The sequence below is a fragment of the Bubalus kerabau genome, chromosome 4, assembly GCF_029407905.1.
Source record: "Bubalus kerabau isolate K-KA32 ecotype Philippines breed swamp buffalo chromosome 4, PCC_UOA_SB_1v2, whole genome shotgun sequence".
Classification (NCBI taxonomy): Eukaryota; Metazoa; Chordata; class Mammalia; order Artiodactyla; family Bovidae; genus Bubalus; species Bubalus kerabau.
Window position 1 is genome coordinate 23844023 of NC_073627.1, and position 11938 is coordinate 23855960.

Consider the following 11938-nt stretch of genomic DNA (forward strand, 5'->3'; position numbering starts at 1 on the left):
GTGAAAGAGAGGCCAAAGCTAGATTCTATTACAGGTCCCCAAAGGCCAGACAACCCAGCCTTTTCTCCCTCCCTTTGGTGGCTCTGAGTCCCATAGTCTCTGTCCTTTTCCCAGCAGCTGTTGACAGAGAGAGGAACAGGGTGGATAGATAGAAGCTTCTGGAACAAAGGGAGAATCCTGCCTCTTCATTATTCTGTTTCCTTCTCTCCAGTTTTAGAAGGAAGATCCCAAAGTTACTTGTCAGGGAGAAAAGGAGGGGCCCTGTAAGAGGTTCAGAGGAAGGAGGACCCAGAAGGAACCCCCCTCCTTTGCCTCCTCCTTCCCAGCCTCCGCTTTCATACCTCACACAGACTGCAAAACAACCCAGCTTCTTGCCAAGAGTTAGGCTGACTGCATTTCAGCTCATGCAGTCTCTGCCTCCTCCTCCCTCTCACTGGCTGTAAACTCAGGGAGGGAATCTTGACCCCTGGCCCTCCCCCCATGGGAATAAACACCAGCAAGCAGAACAAGGGGTGGGCAGGGTCACCACAGCAGCAAACAGAGCTGTAGGTGCTAAACAGGGCAACGAAAGGGAATGCTGAGGCTGGTGGGGAGCTGGAGGTCACGCCAAGGTCCCTGATTTTGAATCCAGCGGTGGCAGGTCCCTGGGCTCGGGTCCTGGCTCTGATGGAAACTCAGAAAGGGCACAGAGAGCGTGCAGTGCTGCACAAGGCAGCTCACCTCCCAGGGCTCCCTCCAGAGCCCTGAGGGAGGAGGGAGAGGGGGTGGAGGCCAAGTTCAGAACCAAATTTTCCTGAAAAGCCTCTTTCCTTGTTTGTCCTAGCCCCTCCCAGGCCCTCCCACGCTGTCCTGAAGCTTCCCAGCTCTGGGCCAAGGGGCTCGGGCAGCCCAGGGAAGAGCCCACTGCCTTCTCTCTCCCACTGTTCTTGGGGGCAAGGGAACAAAGCTAAATCCCAGGCCGTTGTAGGGAGTCCATCTGTCTTCCCCAGGGAAGCAGAGGGTCAGCGAGTGGTCAGGCCAGCTGCCCAGCTGCCTCCCCTTCAGTCACCATCACAGTCCTCTCTGCTTACTCACTTCCTCACCACCCAGCCTACTCCTTCCCCGGGGTCCACACGCCTCCTTTTCTCTACCTCTTTGATGGCTGTGTCCAGGCATCCATCAATGCTGTCCCAGGAGTGGTCTGTGAACAAGTGGGGAAGGGCTTCCTGTGTGCAAAAAAACAAACAAAACCCTCCCTAGGAGCAGTGGGACTGAAGAGGGATTAGCAGGAAGCAGCAGGTGGCGCGGGTTCACTGGGCTGCTTCAAGAAGAGGTTCTCAGCTCTCCCCACACCCAAGTCCTCAAACAGGATAGACCCGGGAATTCCCTGGCAGTCCAGTTAGGACTGCAAGCTCTCTGCCAGGGATCTGGGCTCAATCCTTGGTCAGGGATCCCACAAGCTGCATGGTGAGGCCAAAAAAACCCAAAAACAAAACAACAAAAAAAACCATGATAGACCTCCACTGGAGACCCGCTTTCACCAGTGGGGTAGAGTTGCTCCTCTGAAGGGAGATGCTGGCTGTTTTTAACCCCTGTTCAATGTTTCACTTTCATGTCAGCTCACTGCCTGATGGTAGGCAAATGAAACCAGCAATGGCTGTCTGACCTTGGGCCAGTCACTCCTTCTAAGCCTTTCTCATCAGTAAAGGATAGGGGTTAAGATGATCTCTGTGTTCCCATATGAAACCCATACTACCCTGAAGCACTGGGGTGGAGCTGGGGGGGGTGCCCCCAAGTCCTGCCTTACCTCTGGTCCTTTTACTTTAGGACCTCAAAACACTTTCACCACAGTTTCCTTCCCTTGTCCTTTTTATTTCCTAGACAAAGGGAAATGACTCACCCCAAAGTCTCCTTGAGTGGGTGGGATGGTGTCATATAAGCAACCAGGGAGTCCCCAGGGACATCCTCAACCCCTATGGCAACTCCTTTCCCAAAGGGGAGTAGAACGCAAAAGGGGTCACATTTTCTTTCCCTCTCAGGACTTGGCTCTGCAGGAGCTTAAGCTCCTGACGGTGGGGCTATCTCCCTCCCCTATCATCTCTCTCTCTCTAGTGTGGCCACTAACCTCAAGGCAGGGTCAGTCCCACAATCACGTGAAGCCCTCACGTTTGCAAGATTTGCAGAAAGGGGCTGTTAGCTTTGATCTCCCAGGGAGCCGCCAAGCTTGTCAGTCCCTCCCCAGGAATTCACATGCCTCTGCCATACAAGCTTTCCAAACACGCCACCCTGACTCTTCAACGCACTCCACCCCACAAGGCTCGCAGCTCCTCCCCGGTTCCAGCAAGAGCTTATGCAAGGCAGAAATGGGGAAATAAACGCAGTCCGCCCACTTTGCCAACGGACTACATATCCCGACATCCTCGGCTTTACGCAGGCGCACCGAGCTCAACGTGCCTGCTGCTGGAAAAGTGTGTCACTGGGGCACGAGGCGCTCCCTGGGATCACATGGTACCTGCTCCAGTGCCGCGTGCGGCCCGGGAACCCTGGGTTGCTGGCGCCTGCGCAGAGCCCTCTGTCCCAGGGAAAAAGGCTGGGGCAAAAGGCGGCTGAGATTGGCAGAGTGAAATATTGCTGCCGAGGGAACGTAGCAGGGCACACGTCTCGCTTCTTTGCGCCTGGGTGCCCTGTTTCTCCCCATCACCTACTTACTTCCTGACTGCAGCCTCTCTCCCTGTGGGACTTTTGCACAAGGAGCTCCAGATTCGATACCCTGCAGCGCTGCGGAGTCGTCAGGCAGCGGCACCCCGTGCACTGCAGAGACCCGACCCTCCTTGCTACATTCTAGCCAGGAGTACTGCAGGCTGATTCCCTCCGTCCCCTTCCCCCACACTCTCTGCTCTTCCCATGCAAAACAGACCTCGGTGCCTCAGCGTTCTACCCTTCTTCAGGGCTGCAGTCCTGCCCCGCCAAGACCTTGCTGCAGAGTGCCTCGGATCCTGATCGTGAGCCGCGGGGGTCCACTCCCCGCCCTCGGCCAGTGCCCAGGGGGCGACAGCTGCAACTGTAACCTCCAGTTGTGTCAAGGTCCAGTTTGAATGACCGCTGTCAGCCAGTGAAGACATGACGACCCTGGACTCGAACAACAACACAGGTACTAAGATTCCTTTGCTACCATCATTCTTTCTATGTCACTGTCTCCTCTCCTCTATGCCTTGGAACAAGAGGAACTTTGAAAGGGACTGGGGACTCCCTTGGTCAGGGGATTTGCTAGTGATGGACATGGGGCTGGGATTTCCACAGCGGGTTGTTCGGCCTGGGAATGCGCCCGGAAACGCCCCACCGTCACCCTTCAGACTCCCAAAGCTCCCTTTAGCTAGGACTCAGATCCCGGGGAAGGAGGGAATGGAGAGAGTGGGTACGTGTGGTGAGATGAACAGTTTAGAGTAACTAGGAGTTTTGGAGCAGTGCCCTGAAACGCCCCCTTCTATCCTCCCGCTGCAGTTGTGGCATGCCTGGACTTTTCGGAAAGAGGACCCCCTCTTTACAATCTTCCTCTTCCTCAGAGTCCGCAGGAACTTGAGAAGCAGAGGGGCGACTCGGGTTCCAGGCAGGAGGGACTGGGGAAATGGGTCGGATCTCATTGGGGAACCCTCAGTGACAGTAGGGAGTGGCACTTGAGGAGCCCCAAGAGTGGTGCTGTGCCCCAGGGAGGACACCCAGAGCGCCCAGGCAGCCGGGAGCGCTCACATGGCTGCAGAGCCGGGCCCACGTGCTGCGTTTGTTTTCATTCAGCAGAAGCCGTGGCCGCCACCCCATTGGTGGGTGCCTCCCGGCCCCGTTACATAATGAGCTCCGCCCCCCGGTTGCCCCGGCAACGCGTGATTTTCCCCCCTCCGCCTCTTCTCCTCCCCTTGTAGTCCCGACCCAGCCGGTGTTAGAAGCTCAGCCCAAGACCCCGACCCGGGACTCCTAGGAGGGGCGGAACGGGGGCGGGGCTACTGCTCCCGATTGACGGAAGTGGAGGGGGCGGAGCCTCGGGTACTGGGGTTCCTCGTTGGGGAGCCACGTGCAAGAGTCACACGTGGAGCTGGGACGTGAGGCCGGCTGAGGGCCCGGCTCCTGCCCCGCCCCGCCGAGATCTGGGTGAAGCTGGGCTGACTCACCGCCCCCGCCTGCCTCCTTTTCCTGTCCGCTTGTCGGAGGGGGGCCCCCCTTCGCCATAACCGATGCAGAGTAAGACGGAGTCATCCCTGACCTCTCGTGGCCTCATGTTTACACTCCTCAAAGAGACCTCACATCTAGCTTTCTCCTCACTCCTTTTCAATTTATTGTCCTTGCACCTACTTCACCTTACCGCCTTTAGAGTCAGCTTCTCCACAATACAAATTCCTTCTGTTCCCCAGCATCTCTTTTCTTAGTCCTGCCAACACTCTTACCCCTTCCCCCACGAAACAAGACGCAGCTTGCCTCCTAAGGACTTCCCCAGTGGGTAAAAAATCTCCCTGCAATGCAGGAGACCAGGGTTCAATCCCTGGGTGGTGAAGATACCCTGGAGAAGGAAATGGCAACTACTCCAGTATTCTTGCCTGGGAAATCCCATGGACAGAGGAGCGTGGTGGGGGACTTCAGTCCATGGGATCACACGACTTAGGGAATAAACCACCACCACGAAAACAACTAGATCTCAGAAACATAGCTGAAAGGATATAAAGTCTCTTTTCATCTTTCTTTTCTCTTCCCCACTGAAAGTAAAACTGGGGCTCTGAGAAGGGAGTTGATTTCCTCTAGATCACAAATCAAGTTGTTGGTGGTAGATCTAGATCTAAAACCAGACTCTCTTGAATGTGCCCCTCCTTCCAGGTTGGAAGTCTCTTTGGATGAAAGTCTTACTTCCTTTTGGGGGATGGCTGAACTAGGTCAGGTTCATTTACCACCAGATAAATATCCCATCCCCCAACCTCAACCCTGAAACTGTAGGAGCTGATCTGTTGTGCAACTGTTTTACAGGGAACTGGGTTCACCCTGACCAACCTTGAGCTATTTTAGGGTGGCCCTGCCCAACTTAGTGTGTGTCAGTGGGTGAGCAAGACATGCCTCTGTAGACACGGTGGCATGGCCTGTGTCGGCTCACACGTGTCCTGGGATCCTCCCTTCTCCCACCCCACCGATGGCAAGCCAAGCGAGGTACTTGGCCAAAGGTGTGGCAGACAGGTCGCTTTTTTATCCTGCTAATGCAATGGGAACTCGGCCATCTGGTTGGCAATATAACTAGAGGGTCAAAGTCCCTGAATGGTTTAGAGAGCCAAGGTCATTGTCACCAGGCGGAGAGATCTAGAAGGGGGAATTCCAAAGCTTTAGGCTGGACAGTTTGTTCTTCACTTCCACCTCCTGCAGCTCATACTGTTAAGCCCTTCCTGGATTCAGAGATAGAGCCTATTCTGACTCTTGATTTTGGAGGCCAGGGGAACAGTACCTTTGGAGATGATGTCTTTCAGTTTTGAGAGAATGTAATTGTTTTATTCTTGTAAGACCTCTGTTCTCCTCACTGTTGGCTAGCTGCCCCTCCATGGTCTCATCCCTGGAATGGTGTTGGTATTAAAATTGGCAGCTGGGCTGTTTTTCTTGAAGCTTGTGCATTATGAATGGTTTTCAGCTGCTCTTCCATCCCCAGGTCAGCTGCTGACAATTAAGTCATTAGCTGCGTTTGATACTCTAAAGGAAGGCATCCAGGGCGGGGGTGGGGGGAGCAGTACATATGTGAGATGGCCACAGAGCATCACAGAGGTCATGCCTCTAGGGAGGTACCTCACACGCAAGGCAGACGCAGAATGTACCTGCCAAGAGTTGCAGGGGTTGGATGGCCATGTCTGGTTTATGTTGGGGAATTGCTTATTGTGGCTCTTCTGGGGACTCCAAGAGTAGGGGTGCCACATGGTTAACTTCTGAGTGCCCAACAGTTGACACCCCTTTCCCTTGTGTTCTCCTGCCAGGTGGCGTCATCACCTATATTGGCTCCAGTGGCTCCTCCCCAAACCGCACCAGCCCTGAATCCCTATACAGTGACAGCTCGAATGGCAGCTTCCAGTCCCTGACCCAAGGTTGCCCCACCTACTTCCCACCATCACCCACTGGCTCCCTCACCCAGGACCCAGCTCGCTCTTTTGGGAGCATTCCGCCCAGCTTGGGTGATGATGGTTCTCCTTCTTCTTCATCTTCCTCGTCGTCATCGTCGTCTTCTTCCTTCTATAATGGGAGCCCCCCAGGGGGTCTACAGGTGGCCCTGGAAGACAGTAACCGAGTGTCTCCCAGCAAGAGCACCAGCAACATCACCAGTGAGTCAGTTTCCAGCTGATTTGGGGGAAGGGAAGGTGTCCAGGTCTAGGTGGGGAGTTGATCTTCATGTGGCAGTTATTCCAGGGCCTACTCAGGCCTCGGGGATTTCTCCTAGAGTTGCACCAGCTGCTGTTGGCCCCGTCTGGTCATCCAAATGCCCCCTAGATACTGAAGTTCCTCCTCAGCTCTTCACCCCACCCAGTCTCCAGCCCAGAAAACCTCCAGCTCTCTGGCCACTCAGAAACCCCCGTTTACCTGCCTCCCCTCTCTTCCATTCAGAGCTGAATGGCATGGTGTTGCTGTGTAAGGTGTGTGGGGACGTGGCTTCGGGCTTCCACTATGGCGTGCATGCCTGCGAGGGCTGCAAGGTGAGGCAAGGAGGAGGGAAGGGCAGGGGCAGGTGACCCTCTCACACAGGACACATCTTGGCCTGGACCAAGATGCTCACTCGCTGCCCTGCTCCACAGGGCTTTTTCCGTCGGAGCATCCAGCAGAACATCCAGTACAAAAGGTGTCTGAAAAATGAGAACTGCTCCATCGTCCGCATCAATCGTAACCGCTGCCAGCAATGCCGCTTCAAGAAGTGTCTCTCCGTGGGCATGTCTCGAGATGGTGAGGCAGCACCATGGCCCCGCCAGCTTCCCCGCACCTTCCGCCTTTCTTCCACTCGAGGTTTCTGAATTAGTCCCTCCCTTAAAAAGTCCCAAGACTGTGTGTCTCATTTGCAGAGGGGGTGGCCATATTTCATCAGGGCTTGGGTAAACACACACTTCTTTCCCAGTTAGTTCCTCTGGTCCCCTCCTACCACAAGCCCTGCTTAGAAAACCCCCTTCATGGGTGTGGCCTTCTGGGTTTTAGTTTTGATATGGAACCCCAAGTCCTTGGGGGCTTGCCCTTTCAGGAGGAAGGAAGAGAAACATGTGAGTGTGCGTGAGAACTTCCTGACACTGCTCTCATCCTGTCACAGCTGTGCGTTTTGGGCGCATCCCCAAACGGGAGAAGCAGCGGATGCTGGCCGAGATGCAGAGTGCCATGAACCTGGCCAACAACCAGCTGAGCAGCCAGTGCCCACTGGAGACCCCACCCACCCAGCACCCCAACCCGGGCCCCATGGGCCCCTCACCGCCCCCAGCCCCTGCCCCCTCACCCCTGGTGGGCTTCTCCCAGTTCCCACAGCAGCTGACGCCTCCTCGATCCCCAAGTCCTGAGCCCACAGTGGAGGATGTGATATCCCAGGTAGCCCGGGCCCACCGTGAGATCTTCACCTATGCCCATGACAAACTGGGCACCTCACCTGGCAACTTCAATGCCAACCATGCCTCGGGCAACCGTCCGGCCACCACCCCACATCGCTGGGAAAGTCAGGGCTGCCCGCCTGCCAATGACAACATCATGGCCGCCCAGCGTCACAATGAGGCCCTGAACAGTTTACGCCAGGCTTCCTCCTCCTACCCTCCCCCTTGGCCCCCCGGCGCTGCCCACCACAGCTGCCACCAGCCCAACAGCAATGGGCACCGTCTGTGCCCCACCCACGTGTACCCAGCCCCCGAAGGCGAAGCCCCTGTCAACAGTCCGCGGCAGGGCAACTCCAAGAACATTCTGCTGGTGAGGGCACTGGGGGTGAGGTGGGCAGGGGGCTGGGGAGAACGGATTGAGCACAGGGTCGCTGGGTGTGTATGGAGGCTAAGTGCAGAGAGGATGTTCAGTCCTGCAGGAGGGGCTCTGCCTGGGAAACCCTGATCTCCACCTGGCATTTGATTGCTGCTTTACCTGAAAGACCCATGCTCCAAGGCCACAATGCTAACCCAGGCAGAATCTGGGGCCCAGCCCTGCTAGGGAAGCCCATCTGAGCTGGCCTGGCTCATACTCCCCTCCCCAAATCCTTCCCTTTTCCAGGCATGTCCCATGAACATGTACCCGCATGGACGCAGTGGGCGAACTGTGCAGGAGATCTGGGAGGACTTCTCCATGAGCTTCACGCCCGCTGTGCGGGAGGTGGTAGAGTTTGCCAAGCACATCCCCGGCTTCCGTGATCTTTCTCAGCACGACCAGGTCACCCTGCTTAAGGCTGGCACCTTTGAGGTGAGTGACCATTTGGGCTCCCTGCTCTCGACCTTGGGAAGGAGCCAGCAGAATGGGGGTCTGGGGTGGGCAGGGGCCACCTTACTCTTGAGTGATTAGGAAGGGGCAGAATCCCACCCAGTCCTGCCTGTGGATGGCCGGAACTTATGTCATCTCAAACGGGGTCTAATCACATCCTGCTACCGTAAAATAACACTTCAGAGTACAGCGCTACCCCCCGTTCTAGGCATGAGCGGATTCACTTTGGCGAAGGGCCTTGCCCAGGGTCACAGGGAGTGACAAGGCTGAGACTCAGATTCAGGCCCGCTGGATTCCAATGCCAGTGGGATGTTCCCCATCCTTCCACCCGCTCCGCCTCACTGACCACTCAGAAACTAGCCCTGGTCTTGACTGAGAAATCCAAGGCAGCACCTGTAACCCCTTCAGAAAAGGGTAGGGGTGATTTGGCAAGTCTTCCGCCCCACCCAGGACGACTGTCCCCGCTTCAGGTGCTGATGGTGCGCTTTGCGTCGCTGTTCAACGTGAAGGACCAGACGGTGATGTTCCTGAGCCGCACCACCTACAGCCTGCAGGAGCTCGGCGCCATGGGCATGGGGGACCTGCTCAACGCCATGTTCGACTTCAGCGAGAAGCTCAACTCCCTGGCGCTTACCGAGGAGGAGCTGGGCCTCTTCACCGCGGTGGTGCTCGTCTCTGCAGGTAGGTCAGGCTCTCGCCTGAGCCTGACCGGGGAGGAGGCGGACGCAGTTCGATTCAACACACCTTTTATGGAGTACCTACTCTAGGCCAGGCCCTGCACTGGGCACTGGAGATACAGACATGATTCAGACACAGTCTAGCTCAGGAGACAGACTCATGCCCGACTAATTATAAAACAGTGAGATAAGTGTCACAGTAGAAGCATGAACCAAGGGCTTTGGGAGCACACACAACTATTTCTGCCTGGGGAGCTGGGGAAGGAGGTGACACTCGGGTGGGGCCTCAAAGGACAAGCAGAGATACTGCCAGGCAGAGGAGGGGGGAAGGGCGTCCCAGGCAGAGGGAACCACAGAGCAGCGGGGGAGCCAGGGCCCTGTTGGGCCTGTTCAGGGAAGGAGAGTGGCCTGGTGGGGCGGGAGGGGGGCCGGCCTTGCTGAGCCTGGGCTCCTGGTTTGCAGGCATCTCCTGCTTTCGGGTCAGGGCCTGGGAGAGGGCGTTATGTTCCCCCTCCCGCCCCTTCCCCGTCGGCCCTCTGAGGGGCTTCAGGGGGAGGCTGCGTGGCCACCGCTGCATCCTCGCAGACCTCCGCGTCCTCCTCCTCCTCGTCAGAGTCGGAGGAGCTCAGGGAGTCTGCCTCACTGCTGTCGTCTTCCCCACAGACCGCTCGGGAATGGAGAATTCCGCTTCGGTGGAGCAGCTCCAGGAGACGCTGCTGCGGGCTCTTCGGGCTCTGGTGCTGAAGAACCGGCCCTCGGAGACTTCCCGCTTCACCAAGCTGCTGCTCAAGCTGCCGGACCTGCGGACCCTGAACAACATGCACTCCGAGAAGCTGCTGTCCTTCCGGGTGGACGCCCAGTGACCCGCCCGGCCGGCCTTCCGCCGCTGCCCCCTTGTACAGAATCGAACTCTGCACTTCTCTCTCCTTTACGAGACGAAAAGGAAAAGCAAACCAGAATCTTATTTATATTGTTATAAAATATTCCAAGATGAGCCTCTGGCCCCCCCGAGCCTTCTTGTAAATACCTGCCTCCCTCCCCCATCACTGCACCTCCCCAGCCTCCCCTATTTAAACCACTCTCCCCCCACCCCGCTCTTTCTCTCTAGCCCCCCGATCTGTTCTATTCCTGTCTCAAATCCAATAGTTCACAGCTGAGCTGGCTTCTGTGGTGTGTGCTCGTTCTGTGGGGAGGGGGAGGGGGTGGTGGAAATATGGCCAAGGCTGGGGGCACACCTCTCCATCTGGTCAGTTTGGGGGTGGGTACTCTGCCAGCAGATGGGAGGATACAGGGAAACAGCACGCAAGTCTAAGGGGGGGGGGTGCCCAAGGGGGTTATTTTCATCATATATTTATTACATAAATATATAGTAAAATAGACGAGCAACAATTACCATAAAAATATCTTTCTTTAAAATCCTGACCCAAAACACAACGGGGTGAAAAATCGCACATAACAGACACACTGATTGTCAACGTGGGGCAGGAGTAGGAGCCCCCAGGTCACCCCTACTGGCCCCAACCCCTCCCTGGGGAAGGGACCTACCGCCTTCCCTGTTTCTGGCCACAGCCCCCCTCCCCCCACCCCAGCACCAGCTTCTCATACATTCAGTAGCGCCTGCAGGGAAGTGTCCCCCTCCTCCCACCCAGGAGCTCCCAGGGCAGGAGTTGCTGTCCCCCTTCTGGACGGTGTCTGTGTCACACGCCCCGCCCTCTCCCAGCCCTGTAGACCCGCCGCCAGAGGAAGGGGTAGGGGCTCCTCCACCCCCACCCTCCCCAGGTCTGAGCAGGGAGGAGGCTGGATGAGGTATGTGTGTTATGAGTGATGGGAGGGGGAATACTGAGATGGAGAGGCGGGTGGTGGGGGCGGGGTAGTGGTCATGGCTCTGGCACCCCCTTGTCCTGGCCTGGCCCCCTCCTCCTTGTCCCAGCAGCCCCTCCTCCCACAAATACTGCACCTGCTGCCCCCACTCTGCCTGCCCTAGCGCCCCGGGCCAATACTGGGGAAGGCAGGCTGAGCACCCACATCAAGGCCATCCCCCTCATTAGCACCAATGGCCCCCAGAAGAGGGCCCTGTCCCCCACTTCCAAAGCAGGGACTGGGACGGCTGGCTGCCCGTCTAGAGCAGGTGCGTGGCACTCCTGAGTCCCCCAGCTCCTCCCCCACCACGTGTACTTGCTCACACATTCACACAGAGAAAAACACACACACACACACACACACCCCACCTCACTGAGAGTGGGGGGAGGGGTCAGGGGTTACGGAGAGGAGTGGGGGATCACAGCTCATATGACTGGGCGGGGGTGGGTGGGTAGGGAGGGTTTCCCAAGTGCCTGCAAGAGGCCAAGCCTTTTGGAGGCCTTTTCTCCACCATGTGCATGGCTGAGAATGGGAATGGAGACGTGGCGGTGGGGATGCAGGGACGGGGAGACAGCAGACAGGTCAGGAATTCCACTGGGCCCCCAGGGGTGGGGGGAGGGTATGAGAGGGCTTATCCATGGGACTGGAATAATACAGGAATCAGGACCCCAGAAGAGAGATGGGGATTGAGACAGACAAAGACGGCACGGGCAGCCCAGGAGCCCGAGGGGCGGGGCAGGCGCAAGCACAGGTGACGGCACTGCCTTTCAGGCCTCCAGCCCCAGCGGAGCGCCTGAACAGGGGGAAAGGACATGGCCCGCGGGCAGCGTAGCACTGCCCTCCCGTGCGTGTGTGTGTGTGTGTGTGTGTGTGTGTCCACGCATGTGTGCGCATGTGTATAGGGGGCTGTGGCAGGCTGAGGGTCAGGGTGGGGTGGCAGGTTCCCCACTGCTTAAGACATTTTGCCCCAATAGTGCAAAGCGCAGGAA

The 11938-nt window shown here is 57.2% G+C and overlaps 1 protein-coding gene across 2 annotated transcripts; it reads left to right on the forward strand.

The window, feature by feature from the left end:
• The first annotated feature begins 2399 nt into the window (after positions 1 to 2399).
• NR1D1 (nuclear receptor subfamily 1 group D member 1) lies at positions 2400 to 10263 on the forward strand. 2 transcript variants are annotated; one of them, XM_055575957.1, is made up of 8 exons: positions 2400 to 3130; positions 5970 to 6311; positions 6592 to 6680; positions 6780 to 6924; positions 7280 to 7917; positions 8209 to 8394; positions 8883 to 9093; positions 9753 to 10263. In XM_055575957.1, exons 1-8 carry the CDS (start codon positions 3100 to 3102, stop codon positions 9950 to 9952), a joined length of 1842 nt encoding a protein of 613 aa, XP_055431932.1. In that variant the 5' UTR covers positions 2400 to 3099; the 3' UTR covers positions 9953 to 10263. The 2 variants fall into 2 exon arrangements, with proteins under 2 accessions (XP_055431932.1, XP_055431933.1); XM_055575958.1 differs by lacking the exon at positions 2400 to 3130 and adding an exon at positions 3141 to 4212.
• Positions 10264 to 11938: the final 1675 nt, after the last annotated feature.

Coding starts and splice junctions, on each gene's coding strand:
- NR1D1 (XM_055575957.1), top strand. CDS start 3,100: ATGACGACCCTGGACTCGAACAACAACACAG. Junction 7,918..8,208: donor ACTCCAAGAACATTCTGCTG/GTGAGGGCACTG, acceptor TCCCTTTTCCAG/GCATGTCCCATGAACATGTA. Junction 8,395..8,882: donor TTAAGGCTGGCACCTTTGAG/GTGAGTGACCAT, acceptor TCCCCGCTTCAG/GTGCTGATGGTGCGCTTTGC.